This window comes from Geospiza fortis, unplaced genomic scaffold (assembly GCF_000277835.1).
Source record: "Geospiza fortis unplaced genomic scaffold, GeoFor_1.0 scaffold104, whole genome shotgun sequence".
Taxonomy (NCBI): Eukaryota; Metazoa; Chordata; class Aves; order Passeriformes; family Thraupidae; genus Geospiza; species Geospiza fortis.
This window is the reverse complement of record NW_005054325.1, coordinates 1,093,377-1,119,182: the sequence shown is the minus strand read 5'-3', so window position 1 is coordinate 1,119,182 and position 25,806 is coordinate 1,093,377. Positions and strand designations below refer to the sequence as shown.

Sequence of the window (25,806 nt, the reverse complement as noted above, 5' to 3'; positions counted from 1 at the left end):
TGCTAAATGCATCACTTTGCTTCCTTTATCAGGAAAACTCCCATTAATTGTCAATTTATAATTGGGCAGGTGGTGCTTTGGAATTTTGATTGTAGATTTGAGGCTAACAGCAAACCATATTTTTGTTTTCATACTTTATTTGAGAACATGAATTTTACAACTTAATTATATTAACATTTTCAGGTGCTGATTTGAAAAGGGGGGGTTGTGTGTTTCTTCTTTGGCTCTTTCAAAGAGATGTCATTAATTACAAAACTATGACTTCTATGTATCTTAAAAAAAAACAACCCTCTTCACTTGAGGACTACATGCTGTCAGTCAGAGTTCTCCTTTTTAATTAAGTGTTAAAAATTTCTAATCTGATAGATGTTGTATCCTCAGAAAAAAAATCCATCAAGTGAGAATTTACTTAAAACCAGAAACATCTGTTTAAAAATGTGTGCTGATCATCACCAGGAGAGACACAGCTGTTTTGCTCTACTCTTTGTCATTTATCATTACTCAAATATGCTTCATCCAGAACTTTTTTTCCAGACTAAAATATGTGTACCTAAAGTGCTAGGCAAAGAGCAGTGGCTACATACAATGGCCATCTGTCAGTAATTTTCTGCTGTCTCCTCGTTCCCTGTATGAGTGTGTAGTAGCAGAAGAGATTCCCTTCACCTCCAGAGTGGGCCCTGGCCATTCTGGGGGAAAGGCTTGCACAGGAGCCCAGAAGGTGCAACATCCTGCCTGTAGCTGAGGCAGGGGCTTCCATGTGTGGAAGGGCAGAAGGAAAATTCAGAGTTTGTCCCTGGCAGGATCTTGCCAGTGGAGAGGGTGCCCCCCTGGTTTCTCCTGACTCCAGATGTTCATGGAAGCTCAGAACTTGCAGAGACAACTTTCTTTTAGATAAGCTTCCACTTAGGGTGAGCTGGGATGATGGATACTTTGCTTTCTGTTATTGGGCTTCGTGTCCTGAAGGCTGGAGAACAGAATACCTTGATGTTTGGAGCCTGCAACTTTCCACTGAGCTGTCCTGGAATAGCAGGAGGTGCCCAGGGAGCAAAGGTGATCCTGGTCCTCACCCAGGATGGGACTTGGTGGCTCCAGCTGACCCCTGTAATGTGTATAGTGTGTGTCCCTAGGCATGCAGATCTGTGGCTCAGACTTATAAAAAATGAAGGATAATGTAGGGAAACGTAGCGCCACCTGAAGTCTCAGCAGTGCATACGCACACAGGCGGTAACAGATGTGAGTTCGATGTACTCGTGATACAGGGCTGGGTAAGCACTCAAAAACCCAAAAGTCAAAGCACAAAAATGCCCGTGCTAGTGGTAGAAGTCCTGTCCTGCAGTGGAGCCAGCAGGGCTGCTTAGAGCTGTAGTGCCTGTGGAATATATAAGCACACTGAGTGTGGATGGTAACATGGAGTATCCAGCCTCCAGCTGAACATGTGTTTGTAGTATATGCATCCAGTGTGGAAGCTCTTGCACATCCCTTCCCCTTCAGGCAGGTCACAGGGAAAGGAAAGATTTCAGCTGTGATCCCTACTGCTCAGACTGTCCTTGCTCCTGGGCTGCAGCAGTGAGGCAAGGATCCAGTAAATACCCAGTTCCCAGCCTCCTTGCAGGCTGGAGAGAGCTGGTGAGCCCTTACCTACAGGCTGTGGGGGCACAAGTCCTCTCACAGTGCCAGGGACCCCTGGCCCATGGTCCCTACAAAGAGCCACGATTTTCTGCTTGCTGGTTATCTTCTCCAGGCTGATAGGAGAAGTAATAAAGTTTCACGTGAAAGGGCAGGGGAGGGTGTTGCAGTTGGGCTGTTTAACTACTTGCAAAGACTTTTGAAGGACACTCAGTGAAGAAAATTCACCAAAGGAAAGAATATAGAGTGGACATGAAATTAGTGTTTTAATTGTAAAGCTTATTGCTTCAATTTTAAGGTTAGTAAGTCTGTCTCAGGGCTGCTGTTTCTACTGTCCTTGTTTCTTTTCTTTCAAGGTATCAACTTGGCATTTCTTAGAGGTCTCCCAACTATTTTCAAGTGTGGTTTTATACTGGAAGAGGGTTTCTAAGAATCTCATTCTCCCACCATTCACCATTGTTCCATCAAGGCTGCATGATGGTAATAGGTGCTTGGTATTTTAGTATTTTAGTTAATTGTAGAGTCAATGTTGAGCCAGAAGAGTGAGCTGCATGTTCTGCAGGCTTGCTTGTCACCATCAATAGGATTCATAAGCAAGTTCTGACTTCAGAGTTTTCTCCTTTGCAGTGTATTAACCCAAAAGAGATCAGCTTTGCTTCGAGGATCTCAGACATGCTTTGTGTTGGGAGTGAAGCAGGGAAATAGCTTTTCCTTCTTCTTTCCACTTTCTGTAAACAGAGCAGATTTGTTGAAACCCATTAGATTCATTAAATGCCAAACTAGTTTGGCATTCACTTTCACAGCAGAAATCGTCTTCCTAAAACTCCCTTGTGTCTTTCTGCCTTTTTATTTTGCTTTGAGAGTTAATATATATAATATTTGTAATCTGTGTCTTAAAAATTTTCACTTTTGGATACAAATCAGATAGCATCTGGGCCAACAGATATGCTCCACCCATAAATCTTCCTAAAATAGCCGATACCTTCTAAATTACGTACGTCATGACATTATCCTTATCAATTAAATTTTAACTGTAAGATGGTGAAGGATGAACTGCGAGACTCGGTGTCTAAAGTAAGAGTGCTGGCTGCTTGTGGTTTGTGATAGTGTACTTGATGTTAATTTTTAATCTGTTTTCCTTTCCATTGTAGCCCATCCCTGCCTGCTCTGGATTGGCAGCTGCCATCTCACTCAGGACCTTACGAACTGCGCATCGAGGTGCAGCCAAAATCCCACCACCGAGCTCATTACGAGACAGAAGGCAGTCGAGGGGCTGTGAAAGCATCTGCAGGGGGCCACCCCATTGTGCAGGTACCAAACATGTAACCAGCAGCGCAGGTTGTTTATCTCAGTGCTCTGTGGTGAGCGCCATTTCTTCTCTAAATCCAAAAAGTAATGGGAGATTTTTCCTGTCCTCAGAAATTCCTGCATGTGACCACTCCTTAGACCGCATTTTAAACTGGGTGGACCAAGCTTTTGGTGAAAACAATGGAAGAGCAATGTGAATACAGGGTGGATTGCTGCTCTGTCTGTTTAGGGCTCAGCAAGTGTTCAGCTGTTCAGTGCTGACCATGGACCTGCTTGTGCAGTCCCACTCCAGACTTTATACTGTTTATTCAGTTTATACTGAAATCAGCTGGGGACGTGCCTCAGTACATTTAGTCCTCAACTGGCAGTTGGATCTAATCAGATCTGTGAATGCATGTTGGAGTGCAGAGCTGTAGCAGTGATACAGAAGTATATTGCTGGTTTGGATGTTGCAGTGAGTTCTGAGCAAAGGCTTTTAGAGTTTTTCTGTTCAGTTTCTAGAACCCTTCCAGCTGCTTTGTAAAGCATCTGAGATCTGAATCTAGCTTCATTAATTCCACCAAGCTCTTTAGTTACTCTGTATAAAGCATTTAATTTAATAACACTCTAAACTGACCCTTAATTCGTTTATATGAGTAGTCGAATTCATTTTAAAGGGCTTTGCTCAGGAGTAGGGAGAACAAGATTTGGTTGTTTAAAACAAAAAAAGAAAAAGTAGTGGGAGAGAGTGAGAGACAGTGCCTGTCTCTCCTCAACTGCTGCTTTCTCTCCCAGCAATTAAGTTCCCAGTGCTGCCCATCAGGACTGTGTCCCTGTGTGCAGCAGAGCCCAGGTTTTATCGCTGCCCGGATGCCACAGGACCCATGGATGCCAGGGCACTGCTGCCACGCTCTCACAGCTTGGGCTCGTGCCACAAGCTGTGCTGCGGGAGCAGTGGCTTGTTGAAAGCCCCAGTGGCTCGAGATGATGTACGGAGCACACGTGCAGGGCTGTGCATGTTTGTTTATTTGCTGTAAGCCCCTGTTTGCAAACACGTCTGTGGAAGGAACAGTGGGAGGCTGGGATGATGCTGGGCAGAGAATGCTGCTGTGTAAATGTGTGCTGCTGCCACAGCTGGAAAAGGAAAGTGAGGGGAGTTGTCAGCAGCAAACACACTTAAACTCTGCCAGAACTTGTCAGTGACATGGGATTATGGAAGCTGTCTGCTGGAAGTTGAAAGGTTTTAGCAGACGTTTGTGAATGATATTAAAGAGGGGCATGTGGCAGACATGCTTGTTTACAATTAATGCCTTCTCTGTTTGTGGTTTGATGGAAGGAAATGCAAATGGGGAGGTATCAATTTGCAATGGCCAGCTTGGTGCTTAAAGTTTCTTACGTGCATTTTGGAAAGACTGAATGTGATGCCAACATTTAATTGGACTAAATGTGTCCAGACATTTCCCCTCTCATCCCCTGTCCCGGTCTGTCAGGAGGGAGCATGCTGCTTCCAAACACAAACAAGTGTCAGAAGAGGGAAAGGAAAGGAAAGGAAAGGAAAGGAAAGGAAAGGAAAGGAAAGGAAAGGAAAGGAAAGGAAAGGAAAGGAAAGGAAAGGAAAGGAAAGGAAAGGAAAGGGAAGGGAAGGGAAGGGAAGGGAAGGGAAGGGAAGGGAAGGGAAGGGAAGGGAAGGGAAGGGAAGGGAAGGGAAGGGAAGGGAAATCACAGAAGGCCATGAAGGGAGGGCAGAGGAAGCAGACTGTCCCAGCCTTGTCAGTTGGCTCTACCGGCTTTATAAGGATTAATGTATTTTTCAGTCCTTTTATTACAACCCAACATCCGTTTCTCCAAAGAGAACAGAAACACAAAGAGATGCAGAAAAAGCTTTTCTGTGCTGATATTGCCATCATGGCCAGTTATCTGTTTGAAGAAATGCATAAAAGCTCTGACTTAGACCAGAGTTGAGTAGATGGATGGATTAAAAGCACTTCCAAAAAGAAAGTAAGTGTTTATAAATAATTTTTGTAAGACAAATAGTAAGTACTTACAAATAAAGAAGTACCTGAAAAACAAATGTATGTATAAATAAATGTAAGAGAAGGAAATCTAGGGAGTATTTTCTGTTTAATTGGTGACTGGCACAACCTGAAAAATGCATCTCTGAAGCATCAACAGGTTTCCAGATGGTTTGGATCAGGTTTGATTCATTCCACTGGGTTGCACAGAGAGGAGCCCAAGTTTTGAAGTTCAAACCCAGATGTAAGCTCAAACAGAATCTGAGTGTCTTCAGGAGAGAGATTTTGGATCAAGCTTTTCGCTCTTTAATGTTTCTGGTGTTTTCTATTCTGTCGACTCAGGGAAAATGCTCAAAAAACTGCTTTGACCTCTTGTGCTACCCCTTTCTGTTACATTTTGCCCATGCTGACCCTCAGGTCTTTCTTATGTCGGTACTTTGGGGAAACTTGCTTTCATTCTGCTGTTGTTAAAGCTCTTCCCGCTTTATCTTCAACAAGAGGAGAATATGGATGAGGTCTCTCTCCTCTCTCAGTTTTTCTCTCTTTGTTTCAAACCCCCTCTCATTGGCATCTTGCTTCCCAAAGTAGGGGATGTTCTCACATTAATACCTCCACAAATCTGTCGGGCATGCTAAGGCAGAGGAGAAGTAAATCCAAAAAACATCCACTGTTCATGGCATGGTTCCCAAGCAAAATTGCCAGGAGGTTGCTTTCTCTGCAGCCGGAGCAGGTTTATCTATTTTTCCCAGCCAACATTAACTTCCTTGCTGCTGATCCATCTCTTCTTTTAAGAGGTGGAATGTCTGAGGATCAAAGGTTTCTGAGGCAAGCATGCTGGATGAGGAGAGCAGTAGCGCAGGAGGGCAGGAGTCTCTCATGGGTATGACATGAAGCCCAAGCTTCAGAGCCAATTTTTTCCTTGGCTCCTCCAGTCTGGTGACTTTTCTGTGTAGCTGGAGAGGACCCCATGTATAGCTGAGGAGCTGGCACTGTGCTCAGTGCCACCGCTGTATGAGATTGCTTTTCTCTCCCAAACCTGAGCACAGGGAGGGGCAGGCAGAGCTGAGCACGGCAGGCTGCCTCAGGAGTTCATATTGACCCATGCAAAGGCAAGCCTGGTGCCTGCTGGGGGCTGCCTGTGGCAGCAGTTCTGTCTACCACTTGCTCCTTATCATCTTTGAATCATGTATGGGACTTGCTCACTGGAAGCTCCCGTGTACCATCTCCCAGGCGTATTTCAGCCAGCAGGATTTCCTGTGGATTTCCTTCTGTGGAATGGCAGCACCTTCCCCGCTGCACTTAGGAATTATATGGTTTGGAGTGCTTCAAGTTGCCTGTGAAAGCTCATGAGCCTGGTAACACAATATTCCTCTCTCTCACATTTTGCTTTTGCCTGTTTGGGTGTTTGGCTGCCATGGCAGCTCCAAGCTATCGCTGTTCCTCATTGCTAAACGTTTGGAGAGTGGGGTGAGCCGGCACGCCTGGTGAGCTAAAAATGCCGCAGAGGATTGGCAAGTGAGTGGCGCTGGGGAGCGGTGCTGGTGAGCTCACAGCTGGTGCTGACTTTCACCCCTTGGCTTGGGGAAGTATTTTGCGAGTTGCTGTTGCCTTTGGTGATTTTAGACTGGAGTACTCCCACCTCTGAGTCAGAACAGGGGTGGTGCCCTGGCTGGCACCAGGCATTGGGAAGCTGCATATTGTGTCCAGTGACTCTTAAACCTGGGACCACTCTGAGGAGCAAAATCCTGTCTGTTACCATCCTGCTGGCACCTACTCCTTCTCAAGAGTTCGTGGCTCAGGTGAGGATTTTTTAAACAAAGCAAAATGAAGTGAATGCGTTAGTTAGGAAACCCACAGCATTACGTAGCTATAGGCACATTTTAAGTAAGGTAAATTTAATTAAAGGGGTTTACATCCAGAACACCTTAAAATGTTCTCCATTTGGACCTATCTCACAATTCTTCATTTTGAGAGTAGTGGTGAGGAGTTGCACAAGATGGGGTTTGCATTTCAGCCAGTGATGGCTCTGTTTCAGCTGCAGGTAAGTAATGCAGCAGATAAAAGTTTGCGCTCCCCAGGGAGGGATGGCACCAGATTATAAATACATGGTCTGTAGATATTCTAATTAATAACTCATCTTTGAAATAAGTCAAGCACTTTGACTGCCTGAGATGGAATTTTTACAAGCAGGGTGTGGTGTATCTATGAGATAAAATCCAAATACTCAAGAATGTTTAATTAAAGGGCATGATGTACTCCCATAGAAGATTGTATTCAACAGTGAAAGAAAATATTCAAATGCACGGAGTAGTCTAGTAAGCACTTTTAAAAGCCATGACTATTATTAAACTTTTTGACACAAAATATGCTATGAGTTCTCTTCCAGATCACTCCTGACATGAAGTAGATAAATTGGTTAGAAAAAAGGAAGAAAATGAGTTGTAGGGGTTTTCCTTTTTATCTAAGTAACCAGTACTATCTAGAATTTGTTTTCCTCTTGAAAAGTAAAGTTATTATGGAATATACAGTGAATGCTGCCTTGCCTTTCACTGTACCTCTTAAAGTGAGAGGGTAAAGGTTGTGTTTGGCTCCTGTGCTCCAACACAAAATTTATCTGAGCCTGTACAGAGCTGAATTGTCAGAACACCCTCCTTTTACAGGCAAAACTCAATGATTTGCCTGCTGATTTACATAGTCAAAATGTTGTTTGTGCTGGGAGATTTGCTCAAGGATCATCTGTGTCCTTTCTTGACAAGACCTCAGGTAGGCATTTCAGGTCTGATTTTCAAAGGCCATGAGGCATACACTGGGATTTTTAAATCCCCTTATGACTAACAAGTGTCAGACTCTCCTCTATGGCAATCACTGCCTTGGTATTTTTTTTACATCTCCACATCACCATAATTAGGCGCCAACATGCCCCTCAGTGATTTGTGCATTTCAGCAACACATGGAGTATCTTATTGCTTGCTTCCCATGGATCAGTTGGTTTTGTTGCTTTCAGTTAACAAGCCCAAAGTCCCCGTGCAGGTGCTGGCCACCACAGCTATCTGCCAGAGCCCTTTCATCTTCAGACCTATAAGCAATGAATACCTTTTGCAAACCCCTTGGGGAATAGAAAGCCTTTTTGACAAAGCAGTATAACTTCAGGGGCCATCACACTCTGATCAGCACCTCTCATACCCTGGCTTCACGCACAGCCAACAGCGCGATGTCAGACAGTCCTGTGATAACCAGAAGGCTAGATGAGAACAGGAGAGAACTGGAGAGCTAAAGGAAAAGACTGGAAAGAGCTGTTCACCACTGATGATAGAAAGAGGATGAAGGTAAAAGGAAGCCAAGGGAAGGTTCTTCCAGGCAGAGCAGGCCAAGTTCTTTGCAGCAATGCTGTGGTGCTGCACAGCAAGAGTGAACCCATGGCAAGTCCCATTATATGGGACCTGCAGTGCATTCAAAAGTGCTTTTCTTGGTAGTTGTCCCCACTGCTACAAGTTTGTTTTAAAACAATAGAACTGCCACCATTGCTGAGTGAGTCAAGGGAATTAGAAAGAAAAAACAGTCCCTTGTGGGTCCAGCTCATGGCCATCTGACACCTGAGCAAGAGGAGAGGATGTGGAAAAAATAATGTTAGCTGCTTCCCTCTTCTCTCTCTGAGTATATTGGGGCAGAGCAGTGGGCATATTCTCATTAGTAAGCAGTGATTCAACTCATCATGCTACGGTGGACTTCCTCTCTGTGCTGCTCTCAGCTTCTTTTTAGAAGGCAGCATCACCCTTTTGTTCAGATGGAAATATAATCCTTCCTTATGGTGGGCATATAAAGACATTGGCAAGCACCTGTTAGCCAGGTTGCAATTAATAGCACAAAGCCATGCAATCGCACAACAAACCAGACAGGGGACCTACACTTTATAGCCTTGTTTTAGACAGCCGGTACTTCTAAGAGTAAATCTGAGCTGAATAACTTTCTCACTTCTTGCATCTGTATAGTTAAAGCAAAACCTCAAAGTAGCAGACAGATAATCAAAACTGAAATGTAGAATGATTTGGCAGATGTTTTAAGACTGCTATTGCTTCTGTAAATCCAGCAAATGGAAGAATGCCCATTGAAAGCTTTTCATCACAGTTGCTGGGTGTTTTTTTATTAGAGGAGTGCATTTTGGAAAGGAGAAATTTTGTCATTTTTGGGGTTCACATGAAGTTGGTCCCACAAAGTAGCTCCACAAGCACAGCTGTATCACTAGCTTGTGGCCTCCCTGAGGAGGGGTAAGTCCAGAAGGGAGCCGTCCTGGAAAGTGTGCTGCTGTCAGCTGGAGAAGATTTTGTGACCCTGAAAATGCAACTTCAGTTCTGATTTATGAGCCATCCTGGGGACAGGCCTCTGCTGTTTGGTGCAACTGTCCTTTACAAATGAAAAATGAAGTTTCCATCAGCCAGTGCTTGGGGGATGCACTCTGCTCTCTGTTAGAAATGATACCTCGCCCACGCTCAGCATGATGGACGCCACAGTACATATCCCGGCTGTTAGGATGCTGAGATGTTCAATCTGGCTTTCCAGCCTCAAGGCTTCAGCCCTAGGTTTGCTTTCAGTTTGGACTCAGTGGCTGCAGGCAAAGCAGAAGTTGCTTATGGCCTTGAGGGAGGGGAGGATGGAAAGCCTTCACATTCCTCTGCTGCTGCTGTCTCCATTCCTTTGGGAAAGGGGGTGATGACACCAGCTCCCAACTGTCCTTTTCATTGGCCTCTCCTGGTTTCCTGTCTTCTTCTTTGCAATAAGGGAGTCAGTGGCATTGCTGTCACTGTGTGGGCGGTCTTCTAGCTGGCCTCTGGGGGTAGTTGATATGGCAGAGACCTTCTGGATTAGAGGGGAAGCAGAGGAAATACCTTTACCTCCAACACTGCCCACAGAGCCATCCTTTCTGCTTCCCTTGTCAGTCTGGTTTTGGTAACCAGCAGCACATGCACCCTGAGTGACTGCAACCAGTGTGATAGAAGTCTCTGCAAGGTCAAGAAAGGCAAAACATAACTGTAGTAGTCCTCTCTGATTCCTCTCTGATTTGCTTTTCCTCAGGCCTTGTGCTGCATCCTTTTGACTCGGTGAACTGTTTTCATTGTGGACAGAGGGTTTTTTCTGCATGTGGTCTAAAAGGGCAATTCATCATAATTCTGGAAGTGTACCTCTAAAATGGGTATTACTACTTTTCAGCAAGGAATCAGGACTCATCCTTGAGTGTTAGAGTGTGATATCTTTTCTTGCCCATTCCATCCTTTTTGTCCTGTGCTTAATACTGCATCACTCCTGCTAAAAGCTGCAGATGCCATATGTCTTGCACTGTCACAGAATCAGAAGGCAGAGACTACCAGTAGTGCTAGAAATGGCTACCCACTTTTCTAAGGAAAAATACAAAAATACAACCTGGGTAGATCTTCTGCTTGAAGACCTCAAAAAAAAAAAAAATAAAAAAGAAACACACAAAAAAACCCAACAACAACAACAAAAAACCAAAAAAAAAAAACCCCAAAAAAAACCAAACCCAAACTCAAACCAAATTACATTCAAAGCCAGACAGCTTAGCCTGCTTAATTCAAGCACATGCTTAGGGCTTTGCTGACTCTTAGTTTAGCCATTTTTGAGAAAATAAGACTGGATGGGTGAGGTGTTGACAAGTGGATTTAAAATAGCTTTTCATGGCAGTTCAGGTGATATATGAGGCTGTGGTCTGGGCATGAACCACAGTTGTCACTTGACTTATTTTTGGTGCAGTTGAGAAGACCTACACCAAAGTTACCAATCAGCAAATCTGCTCCAGACTTGCCAGATTATTGCACGTTAACATGTACCCAAAATCTGAAATGAAACACAGTTAAAATTAAAATGCAGTTTTACCAGAAGCCAGATGCTTCATTATGAGCTGAGCTAACCTACCTGCCAAATACTGCTAACCTGCATGAGGCAGGCGATTAATTTTTTACAAGTCTGCTTTGGGAACTAAACATCTGTCCTCTGTTCTTAAAAGTAATATCTCAGGGCAAACGATTTTTTTTTCTTGGTACTCCAAATTACATAAAACATATATAATTTTCATTATATTGCCTGCATTCTGTATCAAGATATACTGGGGGCCAGTTCTTATTTCAGATCCCTTTCACACCAACCTAACTCCAATGGAATTTCTGATTTTATACTTTCTAATTTTTTTATGTAAGAAGAGTAAAAAATTACATCTGTAACACACTTTGTGATCTGGAATATCAGTATATATAGTTATAATATAGATTTTCCATTTTAATTAGTCATTATTTCAACTAACAGGCTGAATCAGTGGAAAATATGGTGTCCAATTACTCAGTTGCTCTCTCAAAGTACATTGCATCTTCCTTTATGAGCAGGGGTTTATAATTTCTTTCTTTGCAAAGAATAGCTTGAGATCTACTTTGATACATGCCATGAAAGGGAGATGATCCATTACAGCATCTGCTGTATACATACACAGAAATAAAATTTGTTGCATGCTGTCAGTGCAGTGAAATCAAATAAACTTTCGTCTCCCTCAACATGTTTAAGAAATAATTCAGGAGGAGTTGCATATTTTCACTGAAACTGTTGAAACATGCTAGTGATCAGTTTACTTACACATGGTAAAAATAATATAGGTTGCAGACAGATTTGTAATGCACTTTTTAAACACCTGTTTTTAATGTTTCAATATCCAGTAAAGCAGAGGAACTCCTGCTTTTGGTTTGCATGCAGATGTTATGCACACTGGGATTTAAAAGTCTGCTGCCTAGGTTTCAAATGCAGTAAACAGCACTTGCAGGCACAGCGTGGGTACATTTTGGGGAGTTACAGACTCTGGAGTCTCCCTCAATGAATTTTGCTCTTTGGGACATTGATAACGTGGTGTTACAGCCAAATGTGAATCCTGGTGAAAACCCACAGTCCTCCTGAGAAAGAGAACACCTTCCTTGCCACTTACAATCCTGCTCATTTAGAAATACTGCTGGTCCAGTTCTGTGTAATGAGAGGGGGAATAAACGTTTGAGAGGTGGAGCAAAGTGATCTGTTAGAGTGAAACCAAGTACTTAAATGCATCCTTAAACTTTCATAAAGTTGGATGAAATGTTGAATATGTTCTTAAGCTTTCTATCAAGCAAGAATACATTGATTAACTGGCTATTAATTAATTGTGCAATGCATTGCCACTCGGGTTACTCGGCTGCAAAATCTGATCTGGCGTAAGACATTTTCGCTGCCTTGCCACGGGTGTTAAAAGAGATTGGGTGTCAGGCTTGAGTGTGTGAGGCTGTGAACTGCCCAAAAATAGCATGATAAAGGGGAGCAAGTTGCAGTAGCTGCATTCTGTTCTTGCAGCCCTCTTTGCTGCTTTTCAGGAGACCTACCAGGTTCTCCCTTTTAAAAATATAATGCTTTTTGGGCATCAGTTGCAGATTCCCTTCATATTGCTATGTCCTTTTGATGGTTTTCAGGTGAATGCTACTAACTGGATCCTCCTTTTCCTCTGTCATCATTCTCTGTGATTTTGGGATCCCTCAGGATGACTGCCTCTTGTTTTTTTATTCTGCCACCATTGTGCCTGTCTACATCTAATGGCCATGAAGTCTCTGAAGGTTTTACTGGATGTCTTGATAGCAAGTCAGGCATGATGATCCTGGAGCCAAGCTCTCCATCACTGTGCAAAATCTTCCCATTACTTTCCTCTGTCTTTGGGCAAGCTGTACCCTTCTTCATGTCATCTAAGTCTGCAATTTAGACTGTTCAGTGAAGTCTACTCTATTTAGCCGCTTGCTGTCCCTGTGCCAGCATGAAAACAGCAGTATCAGCATGCATGTTCTGCGCAGGCCATGGATACCCACACTTGCTGTGCCTAATAAGCTGCACGTTCCTGTCCCCTCGGCTCTCTGCCCACGGAAGGACAGTGGCTCGCCTGGGAAGCCCGCAGCACATTGTGGCTGCACAAACAGATTAATAGCTAGAAGGGAGCAGGATGGGAGAGAGATCATGTTTCATTTCTGGAGAGCTGTTCAGAGATGAGCTGTGCATGAAGCCCCGGTGCAGCTCACGCATAGAGGGTTAGTCCCGACTTTTCATCCCCCTCTTAGTATTTTCACTTGGGGCAGCTGCTTGGTTAGCGCTGCAAGCAGAGACACCTGAGCCTCAGATGGCTGCGACATGTCGGGATAAAGAGGCTTGAGCAGGGCTTGCAGGGTGCTGCTTGTGTTCACCGGCAGCTAGGACTAGCAGTGCCTTGGCTCTCCTGCATGCCCCTGCCGGGATGTAATGCTTTGCTCCTGAGCATGAGCAGAGAGGGGATCAGAGTGCCTGGTTTGGAGACCCACCATTGCCAAGGCAAGCACCGATGCACAGGGCAGCAGGACACTGGATGCAGCCACGGGGCAAGAGGATGGATGTGCGGCAAAGGGATGGATGTGGGGCAAGGGGATGGATGTGGGGCAAAGGGATGGATGTGGGGCTAGGGGATGGATGCTGCGTGGGTTCTCCCAGCAGCATGCCAGGGACAGCAGGAAGCACCAGGGCTGGTGAGGGGCTGAGCTCCTGCTGCCAGCCCCCCTCCCTGCATATCCTGGCCTTACAGCTTCTTGTTATGATTGCTATGGAAATAATTTCAATATGTTTTGCAGCTCTGAGTTACCGTGTCTTGCATTGCTTGGATGGAAAGCTGCTTGACTGGTTTTAGAGGGTGGCTGTACATGCACAAATACTAGCTGATTTTTTGTGGTGGTGGAATGTAGGAGATTCACAGCATGGTTTTAATTAGAACTGCTCATTTAGTCTTTCATTGCAGTGTGTTCTTTAGTTGAAAGATAATTTAATTTTCTTTGTTTTGGAAGATTTTCGTGCTTGTCTGTGTGAAATGTCTTTATTTACTGTGCCTCATTGTGCTTTGTGCATAACTTTGATTATGAGGAGAATCAAAAACAAAACTTCCCTGGGCTGCACTATCTTCTACCTGCTGTGGGTTTTAATATAGTCCCACTTGTATATATGTACCAAGTGTATGCATTTCTAGGACAAAATCACCAGAGAAAATTGGCAAAGCATGAAGGGGTAGATTTAGCTGTAAAACTCTTCGTGACTTGAACAGGAATAGCATGTCTAAAAGTTGTGAAGTGCTGAAGAAGCGTAACTGGTATGGGTCAGTTTGGTTTGTCATTTTGGAGAAGTCCACAGAAGATATCACTTGTTGAAAAAAAGGCAAAAGCCACAAAAAATCCTGCCTTCTCTTGCAGCACTCCATATTAAGATCTTGTAACACCTCCTCTTCAGTGAAGAGTATTTAGTCTGGTTGTAACACAGTGCAGTGTGGATCAGTCTTGTTAATATATACAAAAATATTTAGATAGTATCTGTCATATGAGATTTTTTTAAAAAAGCTACATAAAATATGCAAATCTCTCCCATAGGTGCAGGAACTCATAAATTGCTCATAAATTGCTCAGACTATGCAGTTACAAAAAGAAAGAATTCTAGATTATATTTTTTAATCCTTAATAATCCTGAAATAATTTTCTAAAAGGGTTTCAAATTAATTTTCAACCACCTCTTTTGCAGTGATAATGTTTTCATTATATGGGCCTTATGTGCTGTAGCTCTTAATCTGGAGCAATATAATATTCTTCAATATGGACTCAAATCTTGTTACTGAATATGGGTTATAGAGTGTTATTGACCACAAACTGGCATACAGTTGTAGACTTGTACACAAACTCCACCCACAGCTGCAAACTTCAGTTTCCAGGGACAAACAAAATTAGACCACAACTTGCAGGCACATGTGCTAGCATCTAGGTACACAAGTAATCTCAAGCACATGTCTTGAATACATCAAAGCCTCATTTTCTAATCCCTCACAGTTTTCAGGAAAACCTTAAAATATGTGAACTGGCACAGCCCCACTGCTGGCTGCAGGAGCCTCAGTTGAGAAAGAAGCAGGCTGGAGAGGCTTTGCAAAGAACAGACAGTGCAGTGAAAATAGTGGAGCTGGGTAATGGCTCTGCAGTTTTGCTGTCCTAAATGAAATCCCTGAAACTCTTAGCTCAAATAGATTTTACCAGGGTAATTGCTCTAATCACAGGACAGTGTTAATCTGGAAGCCTATCTGTAATAGCAGATGTTTGTAAGAAAATGGCCTGGTGAGTAAAAGCATTCTTCTTCCTCCAGTTTGAGTAAAACTAAAGAAAAAAAATGATGAAATTTGGCGCTTGGGTTCTCCAATTATTATTAAATTCTCTTTTCCCTTTTTGTAGTAGAAAAAAGTGTGTAATGCACATTTGAATTGAATGTAAGAAGTGGTAATTAGCAGGAATACGGCTCAGGATTCTATTTTTATTATGATTTAAGCATGCCATCCAATTTTGGAACAATGACAAGAGCAAGGCCGTTGAAACTGTACATGATGGTGCTCCAGGATTTCCTGTGTGCTCCAGAGCAGAGGTTGGGAGCACTTTTGAGACTAGGGAGGTTGCTGCAGTCTTTGCAGGGAAATGAGCTGCTGCTTTGTGACACCCTTCTGAGGAGGGGAGGGAGGGGTGAGTAGTCCCATCGCAGGCACAGGGAGGGAGGCTGCAGAGAGACCTGGTCAAGTGTCTGCCTTCTGGCCATGACCACCTTGTGCCCAGCCTGTGCTGAGGCTGACTCCAGGACCAGGCTAAAGCAGGCTCCCAAAGCCAGAGTGGAAAAGCCAAAGCACTGAATTTAAGCTGTGGTGGAGCTGACTTGGATCTTTCCCTCTGGGAGGGGAAAGAGCTGGGAAGTACCACTGTCCAAGGTGATGGTCTTGTACCTCTGCTGTGGGAAGCTGTGGGTGGCTGCCCAAAATGAAATGCCTGCTGGTGAAGTTGCTGCAGAGCATTGTGTCTGTAGTGGGCTCTGCCTCTGCAGGGGCCTTTTCCCAAGAGATCTGCCCTGCGTCTTAGGATAAAGCGTGTGTGCCTCACAGCACTGCCCAGGGACTGTGGGACACTCATGCTTTGAGCTGTGGCCTGGGCAAGTGATGAGGGAAGTCCCCATTTCAGGGTTTGTTACGTGTCTGCTGCTGAGCTAATTGCCTTGGTTTCTCTCTGTAATCAGGGGAAGGCTCATCAGTACAGAGTTTAGTGAGCTATTAATTTTATTCTGATGTGAAGATCTGAAGCTGCTTGGGTAAATCACACCTTCAGAGTGCCTGTCTTGTTTTGCTGGCTGTGATGGCAGCCAAGGTGACTAGACCCTGTTGTTGTCCAGCCTGTACCTGTTAAAAGTAAGGTGGCATGAATCACCTGGCTTTTCCCTTTTTCTTTTGACTGGATGTGTTGTGTGCAATTGTTTCTAACTGTGCTCAGCAGGCTTTAAGGTCTTACTGGTTTGCCAAGACTGAGATGTAGTTCTCAGGCTGGATACCCAGGTAAGGCTGGACTATGGCTGGGAGAAGCAGTGCCTTTTAAGACCTTGGCATTTCTATCTCTGGCTTGGGACTTGACTCATACTAGAGCCTCATGTTTGAAGTCAGCAGGCTGATAGAGACACAGTCTTGGTTTGGGTGTAAAAACAGATTCTGGTCGCCATCACCTCCTTGTCATACGTCCCTTCAAAGGAGATATCGTTACCCCCACCATCCTCCTCAGTTCCCAGTCATACGCTGGCATCCTGCTCCACCAACTGCAGCAGAGTCTCATCCGTTTGCAGCACCAGATAAGCTATTCTATAAGGCTTTTATTGGCAAGTTCTGCTGTTAATATTTGCAGCATTTTACTTGGCTGTCTTACTGGCTTTAAGCAGGGTTATGGTGTTAGTCTGTGAGTGTTCAAGTCAGAAATTCTAGTGCAACAGCTGTTGCTAAATAATGTTGCTCAACGTGACAGTATTTAGAATGATCGATTGAAAATAGTCCCCTGTATGTTGAGAAAGTTTTAGAAATCTTTCATGCTTATTTTATTTACTTTCAGTTGGAGATCTCAAGCCTTTCTGTTCATTGTAGCACTGGTGGCAGAGCACCTCATGGTATGCTCATTGGTCAGGCATGTCTATTCCATCCATTTGGTTTTTGGATTTTTTTTCGTTAAAAAAAGCAGTGACATCAACCAATGGCATCACCCTCAAGCAACTTACAGTGTGGAATCCAATCTCTCAATATTTCTTATAGTTTAATCAGACTGTTCTGAAGGTCAAAACCTTGAATCCAAGTTAAAAGATATACCTGACCTATTTTTGTTGCTGCATTTAGATGCTTTCCATGGAAGACGTGCTCTCAGATAAAACTGCAGTGTAATCAGAGCTGTAGCACCAGGTGGATTAAAGGTGATTTGGGGAAGTGGAGTAGGACCAGAAGTGGTCTCCTGGCAGTGTGGGTACTGTCTTTGTTTTGTGAGGAGGTTGAAGCACAGATTGGTTAAACAAAAAAGTCTGGAAATATGTAAAAAGTTGCTATGATTTTGTTTCTGCTCTAATCAAATCATAATTTCTGATAAAGCAAAAACTCTGGCAGTGCTGGAGATAGGAACTTCCTCACTCCATGCCCAGCTCACTGCAACTTCAGCTGAGACATCTTTGCTCTGCACTTTTATAAAAAGCCTTGAAATGTTTTCCTTCTTTTAATTCATTCCTACATAAAAATTAAAAAAAAAAAACAGCCAAAAATGGACAGAACAGAAGTACTGTGAAAGCTGGAAGCCATCAGTATACATGTGACTTTCAGAAGAAGAGATTATTTCATACCTTCAGCCAACCTCCCTTCCCACTCCCTCCTTTCCCCAAACACAGAAAGCAGTCAGGGCTTGATTCATGGACCGTCTGATTATAATAAGTCTCACTTGGGGCATACAGCTGTATACCATGCTACTGCACTGCGTGCTTTATCTGCCTCCACCCTTGGGTGTTTAGTTCCTGCTCTGTGCTGTGGCTTTTGACTCCATTGGCTGATTAAATAGCAAAATGTCTCATATAAGATTTTTTTTGTCTTTTTAAACAAGTACTTGGCAAATCAGAGAAATTAAGTATTGAAAGTCTATCTGTAGTAATTTTCGTGGCAACAGAACAGTAAGTGCAATATTCGTATTATGAATATGGCTCAGTATTTATAGCTCTCCAAATATTTACAGAGATAAAGCCTTTAAACATAGCCCCAGCTTTCTGTCTTCAGTAGCAGTTTAAATAAATGTCATTTGGAGAGAAGTTAAAATTGAGAAAAAAGGCAGCCATTTCTAGTTTAATACTGTCTCACTGGTGTCCCTGAACTCCAAAAGTTTTCAGCCTGAAACTGAGTTGCCTCTGTCCCATATGAGCCAGTGTTTATCTTGACATGCACCTCAAAAGCATTGGCCTTTAATCAGATAACTCTTGTGAGTAGATGGGTGCCCCATTGTCCTCAAATTCACAAGGGTGAGAATTCAAAGTCATGCATTTGCTGAAGCACTCATGAGCCACCGAGTTAAAACGTGGCATTGAGGGTGTGTCTGGGATTGGAAGAGTCACCAAGGGATGCTGGCAGTGTGCTGGAGCACGGCTGGGATGGGCAGTGGTGAAGGACATGGTGCTGACGGCACCTGACACACACCCGAGGATCCCGGGCCAGCCTGTGCTCACCACAACCGGGAGCGTGCTGGGTGCGAGCGGTGCGTCAGCAGCATGGCGAAAGGCAGGCTCACAAGTATGAGCTTGTCCAGGCTATCTGCCTAAGAACGTGTCATAAATTCCTTCTGTTGGGCTCTTGTGATCATTTTTTTTTAACCCATGCATGGCCATGGTTATGACTCTCCAAACTGAAAGCCATGATGGATGCTGAAGGCAAATGTTTTGAGTAGAAACTCAACAGAGTTTCTACTCTACTGAGTTTCTTAAGTTTCTAGAGTGAGGGGTTGGGTAGTTTCAGGGAGGACACTGTTGTCTTGGATTTACCCCCAGACCTGGATTTATAATCCTTGGAGAGTGATGAGGCAGCAAGGATTCAAAGAACATTTCTATGGTCTTGTGGTAGAAGATGTCATGAGAGCCGTAATGATTTTTTGGTGTCCCAGTGAATAAGGTGCCCAGGAATAACAAATCCATAATATTAGTAACTCCTTTTCTTATGGGCATCTCTCTTGTGAGTCTAACAGTTTTAGGAGGAGTTTGACATGAGTTGGTTTTTAGGTAAATGTATTTTTTAGGAGGAAAATCCTTCCTAGAAATAGGGAGCAGCATCTTGCAGCTGTTTAGACAAGGAGATTTCATGGCTGTGCTGAGAGCCAGCAGCCACGAAGGCTGTTTTTCCCTGGATAGAGACTGAAATTACTTGTGAGCCAGTGACTGAGTGTACAGCATCTCTATTACATTAAGATTAATAATTCCTCAGCATATTTGCAGCTGGAAGTTTTATATAGATCTTTATTCATCATGATGTGAACAGCTGCTCTTTTGCTGCTCTGTTAAGGTCCAAGTGGCAGCACTAGAAAGTGCCACATAAAACACACTCCTGCTGTTTCCATTCACTGCTCTCCCATCCAGCTCTAGTCCTTGGCCCAGGGTTGGCCCCTTGCAGGAGCAAGCCATCTTATTTTTATTTGTGGACCAGCTCTGACTGCATTTGGATCTTAAAACAGAGTTTGAGTAAATCCAAGGAAAGTTACTTTCAGAAAGAAAAAATAAATCCTGAAAGTAGCACAAAAATCTGTAGGATTTCCTGTTACAATGTTATATTAAGTAAGTGAAAGACTATGGGGTAGTAACATGTTTCATTGCACAGAGCATAATTTATTCTCTTTTTTTGTTTAACTGCATCAGATGTAGTACAGCAAAATCTGTCACAGCCAGAGGGTCATCTCAGCTCCTAAGGAACTGTTTTATTTTCTGTTTGGTTGTTTTTTGAGGAGTTGTTCTCTTTTTACTGTATTTCATTTTGAAGTCTGTCTGCTCTGTTGTTTTGAATAAGATGCTCCCCTTTTTTTGGCTTGTCCTCTCAAAGGAGTGTCCAAGCAGACCAAGTTTAGTACCTGAATAGTCTCCGACAAAGAGTCTGGAGCTGAGCAGTGCTCATCATCCAAAAACCAGCGCTCCTCCTTGCTTGCCTGGTTGCTGGCAAAGGGAAGACTTTCCTGGTCAGGATGATGTGCCTCCCTCGGTCCTAGGTACCCGGAAGCAGGCGTCTAGACATCTGGAAAGAGCAAGGGTCACATGGGTGGTGTGGCAGTGACTGAAATGTGTACACCTGCAGAGTGTGAGCTTGAAGGTGGAGAAGAGCAGCTGCAGAGAGACAGGGATTCTGCAACATGCCCAGCAAGACACGTGCCTCAGTGGTTTGCTGGTGCTCTGTCGATGCTGCCTGTCTGCCTCACTGGCACTGCCAAGGCTGCTTGCTCCTTGTCCTGTGGGGACCTGAATCCCCAGAGCAGGGGCTGCCAGCCCCTGCCTGGCTCGTGCTTGGCAGCTCAGGGTACAGCTGCCCGGTTGTGCCCTGCTGCTGCTCTTCAGCATGCATCCCCTGATCTGCGGGAGGACTGCCCAGCTTCCCTCTGGAGCAGAGGGGTCAAGGGGAGTTCCATAAACTAGCTCCCATGGCACCTGGGATTTGGGAGAGGAGCTTGAGAGGAGAGTTGCTACAGTCCCAGTCCCCCATCTTAGGGCATCTGAGGTGTGTTTTTTTTCTCAGACCTCCCCCTACAGAAGAGTTAAGGTCCAAACCAGGTCAGAATGGGTATTAGGGAATTTTGCAACGAATGGGGTAGTCTTTTCCTGACTCTTTTTCCCAGAGGTGTAGGTTGCTGGCTCCCAGAGCCTTCAGCAGCAGGGTTTTGGGTGTTTTCACCTGGAGGCATGGTGGCAGGGCAGCTCGCTGGCTCCCCAGGCGGAAGCCGGGCAGGATCTCTGCAGTGCACACCAGAATAGATGCCCTGGTCTCCTGACCTCACCCCCTGTGCCTGCGCTTCACATGACAGTCACTGCTCGCAAGATCAGCTTTTCCCTCCTGCCGTTCAAATCCATGATGCAGTGGCTTACGTCCTCTTCGGCTCCTGTGTGGGAGCCGAAAGTAAATTCTTTTTCTTGAAAATCAGATTCATGACACTATTTTTATGCATGCTCAGTGCTAACTACTGAAATCAATACCAAGAATGTTTGTGTACTTTCTTTGTAGATTAAACAGCTGGATCTTTGATTTGGTTTTAAAAAACCAGGACACTGAGCACTCACTGATGGTATTTTATTGAGGCTGTATATTAGGTGCACTTTTAAAACATGACAATTTGTTTCATTTTATCATTCATCATGTGCAGTTCCTGAAAAAAAACCAACTGCTGCTTGAAATGCAATAAAGCTATTTAGTGTGTAGCTCCAAACTCTAGCTTAAAGAGACAAGCAGCACTTGTCTTGTCTTGACTTTTAAATGTCCCTATTTTATAGATTTTAGTCTGTTCGACCTTTTTTGAAAGCATTGCTTTCCAAAACATGATGAGGATAAAAGGGAAAGAAGCCCCCTTACACCAGACTGGGTTGTTAATCTCCCTGATGAGTCTCACCAGACTGACTCGGGTATTCCTTGAACAGTTCTGGGAATGCAAATGGGACAGACAGATGTGTAAGGCTTTGCTGAGCATAAGCACTGTGGTACCTGCTGCAAGCAGTGTGGCCATCAGTTACATGGTCAGGTAAGTAGTTATTGTTCTTCGTATTTTTAGAGGCATAAAATGGATTGTTGTCTTTATTATATACCAAACATAAAAAACCAGGCAAGAAAAACACACACACGGTGATATGGATGTTCCCTGTGGCGTTTTTTGGCACATCATTGTCATTAAGGAGGCAGCCCCTACGGGCCTCAAAAGTCTCAAGCACAGCTGCTGACTGGTTTTGAGAGTGAATACAAAGTCCCTGGTCATGCCCTGCTTTGTTATTAGTGGGAGGTCAGCCTTTAATGCATTGGGACAGGCTAAGCCCTAAATTATACCCCAATGTTCATTTGATATATTTGCAAAACAGTCCAGGTCTGGAGGAATGCGCCACTGTAGCGTTTTTGCAGTCCTTTCCCCAAATTCCCAGGAAGTACACTTGAAAGCTATTACACAGGATAGCTCCCTTTCTTCCTGACTGATGTCATGGGTGCTACAGAGGGTGTATCTGGCTGGTGTGTCCCGTGAGAACAGGGCCATTCTTTTGGTGGCCTCCAGGAGCCTCTCCAGACAGAGGCTTCCTTGTTATGACAGGTAGCTTTCTGAGCATTTCAACAGATGCTTGGGCATGCCAAAAGCATAAAAGCACTTGGAACGGGAACATGCAGAATATTTCAACTGCGTTTCTTAAAATAAATGCCATGGCTTAAATAATAGAAGTTTTCCTCACTGACTCTAGAATAACCACTGAAGCTGAAATAGTGTTTGAGTTATTGGATGTGGCGCTTGCAAAATTTCCTCAAAATTTAGTAACTGTAGGAAGGTTTGGGGAGGTTTTGCTTTTTTTATTTTTTTCCCTAGTGCTTATGTTCAAAACACCTCATCTCCTTCTGCTCATCGTTTCCAAGTCTGTTCAATTCCAATTGGCAGATTTAATAGATGTGTACCAGGAGCACATCTGGAATCCAGGCAGCCTCAGTATGCTCATGTCTGTGATAAACCAGAGGTCATCATAGCTCTAGGACTGAATCAGATAGTACCTTGCTCGTGGCTGTGAGGGGTGACAGCTCTGTTTCCCTCACACTTCACTGGCCACTGGAGATTGGAAGATTCCTGGCGTTCAGTGCCACGGCATCTGGACACATGAAAACATCCAGCCCCAGTGCATCTCTCTGGGGAGAGGCTGGGGTTTGCTTTGGCACCCTGCACTGAGATGAGCAGCAGCCTACTGGTGAGAATCGAGATACGTTGGTGGGAGATAGCGCTGGGAAAGCAATGACGGAGAGGTGTAGGAATCCCAGGGAAGGCTTGATGCGGTGGCTCAGCCGGTGCAGCCTTTTCCCTCGCTCTTTCATAAGAGGATGTAAGGTGACGAAGAGCTTAGCTGTGATAGGTCGTGTTCTGGTGTTAATTACCAGTGACTGCATCGCTTTTGATAGAATTAGAGGAGTGTGTAATAGGCCTGCAATTAAGTCTGATTTTGATCTTTGCAGCTTCAGACAATAAAAATGAAAATGTCATTTGAGATGAGTTCAAGTATTTTTAACAGTGTTGCTCAAAGAGGCAAAAAGCAGAGTAGTCAGTGTTTGGTCAGAACAAGAGAATATGACCTATTTTCATTTCAAAACCAAACACTTGGCCACACAGTTCTTACCTGCATATTTAAGTCTTTCCTGCGTCTTTCCTTTGTACCAAACCAGGTGACTGCTGTATCACTGCCTTTATTTGGGAAGGGAAACTCATTCAGAAACATTGTGCTCCTGGTCCTTTTTTGCAGCTAATTCTTTTTACAGTTTCATGGCAGGGGAAAGTACACCTCTTTCCACTTGGATCTATGTATTGCCAAGGAAAGCATGCCTGGTAGGAAAGCCATGTCCTTTATTATGAATGCTGTAGCTGAGAGCACCTTTGTCACCCATACTCAACCACTGAGTTATTAGGAGCTTTGGACTGTGTTACACAGAGAAAAAGATAAAAATAGGGTGTCTGACGCATGCATCCCATGTTGCATGCCAGGAAACTGAATCGCTCTTCCACCTAGTACAGTACCCCAGAGCATACATGGAAAATATGCATGGATATGAACATGCGAGATCTTTCCTCACCAAGAAAAATGCTCAGTCACCCTTTTTTCCCATCCCATTTTACATTGATCTTGTTTGATATTCCCTTTGGCTGCTGGCAAACCTAACAGCCTAAAGTCCCTCAATTGTGCTTTTACTGCCACTGCTTCTCATTGTTGAACCTGTCTCCCATGTTTTGAAGGAACTGTGGAATATTCTTACTGCACCCAGCTGGCAGTAAGCAGGATCTTGCCCATTCACCAGACATCTGCAGTGGGCTGAAAACTCCCGAGGCTCAGCGCTGTCTGTCACAGAAATAATGCACTGGAGGCATAGTCTAAAATAAGTAATTTGCAGTGTGTGCTCCTTTAAATGTTAATCCTTGCATCGCTTTCTTTTATTGCTTCTGTTGGCATACACGATTATGTGACATAATATAAAAGTAAATAATGTGATGCAACGGGTAAAGCTCAAAAGGAAATACGAATTAGAGATCAGATGCTTCCTAACACAGAATACGACACAAAACTTACAGTGACGTGACTGTGAATTTTTCTTATTTTGAGGGCAGCAAAATCAAGCATATAGCAATTACAAGAGTCCTTCTGGATGTTTCTGGCACTTTCTAAGTCGGGGAGTAAGTGACTTTGGGTAATAGATCCAAAATAAAGTATGGCTCTGCTCTAAGACAGGGCCTTTAAAAAAAGCAAGCATAAATTCAGCTTGACGATTGTAAACCTTAAAAAACAATGCAAAACATGCAACTGGGATCTCATTATTTATTTTCCAGCACATGAACACTTTTCATGGGAAGGCAGGTGTGCAAAGCTGAGGGCTATGGGTGTTTGATTGCCTCCTGGTAGGAAACCTGTGGGAAAAGCACAAGCTGAGGCTCAGCAGTAGGTTACAAACTATGGCAGCAGGCAAGTTCAGATTTAAAAATAAAGTCTGAAATAGCAGAACCCAATGCAAGACCAACATTTTTGGTCCTCTTTGCCCGTGTTCAGTAAAACATACGGGTACCTCGGTGTGCGATTTTGCTTTTGCTGAATTGAGGTTTGAGTTACTCACTAGTCTATTTTTACATTTTAAGTGTCCTTGTAACTCAATATGTGTTTGTTTTAATTTTACACTCTCCATAAAAAGCATCCTCCATGACGACTTGGAGAAGTGGCCGCTGGCAATGCATAGAAATTTATTTGCCTGGCATGTCACACTGTCTTACTTTTCCCCCTGCAAACCCACGTGCTGGTCTTGACCAAAAATACCCTGGGATACCTTGTGTCTCCTCCCTTACTTAAGCTTTGCTGCTGAGGCTCTGGAAGTGGTGAGGCAGGAAGGATCAGCTTGGGACAAATCCAGGTCACTCCACCAGCCCTGCTCACACACACCCCGTTGGAATTAATGAGCAGTCAGGCTGTCGTGGGGGGAACAGGGTGGTGATGAGTAGGACAGTGGCTTCCCTGTAGCCGCTGGCTGTACCAGGAGCACACCTGTGATCACCCATCTGCAGCTCAAGCTGCATGTCTGTCTCTGAGGGAAGAAAGTGAGGATGTCCCTGTTTTTGCAGGATAGTGCTGATGTGTGTGTCAGGGGCCATAGGAGTGGGTGTTCCATGTAGAGCTGGAGGGAGGTTCGTAGCCCATGGCATCCTACTGAAGGCAGCATACAGGCATGGCTCTGCTTTTCTCTCTCTGTTGTTTTGCTGATAGTGCAGATTATCAAACTGCTACTAATGTGTTTCCAATTTTACAGTTCTGGCATGGAACCCTCATATCAATCGTATCATATAATATCATAAACATATCATATCATGTCACAACCCCCTGGCTCTGAACCGCCTTCATATGATGTCTCAGGAATGCAGAGCTGATAAAATAATGTAGAAAGGCTAGAAATGAACCTTCACTTCCTTCTATCCCTGCATCCTTCCAGCATTCATGTGCCTTAGTTAAGGATATAAAATTGCTGCACCAAATCAAACAAAAATGCTTCTGTTCTCTTTGCTTTTCTGACCAACGTGTGGGGTGAAAAATTTACGGTGTGCCCAATTGTTGATGGAAGGTGTGTCTAGGCTCATTGTCCTCCCTTCCTCATGCCTTGGTCTCTGTGGTACCTGAAACTTTGCCACTGTGAATTGCTGTTGCCATTCACCATGTTTGATAGTGGAGAGATGGCTTTGGGCCTGTTAGTACCCACCAGAATTTCGCTGGGCTCAAGGAG

The 25,806-nt window shown here is 44.1% G+C and overlaps 1 protein-coding gene across 3 annotated transcripts in view; it reads left to right on the top strand.

Annotated features, from left to right (window-relative positions):
- NFATC1 (nuclear factor of activated T cells 1) overlaps positions 1-25,806 on the top strand; it is a 101,475-nt gene that overhangs the window by 7,443 nt on the left and 68,226 nt on the right. For all 3 annotated transcript variants that reach the window (XM_031056971.1, XM_031056973.1, XM_031056972.1), the window contains exon 2: positions 2,778-2,937. In XM_031056971.1, the coding sequence (XP_030912831.1) occupies positions 2,778-2,937 (160 nt within the window). The remainder of the gene's footprint in view (positions 1-2,777; positions 2,938-25,806) is intronic.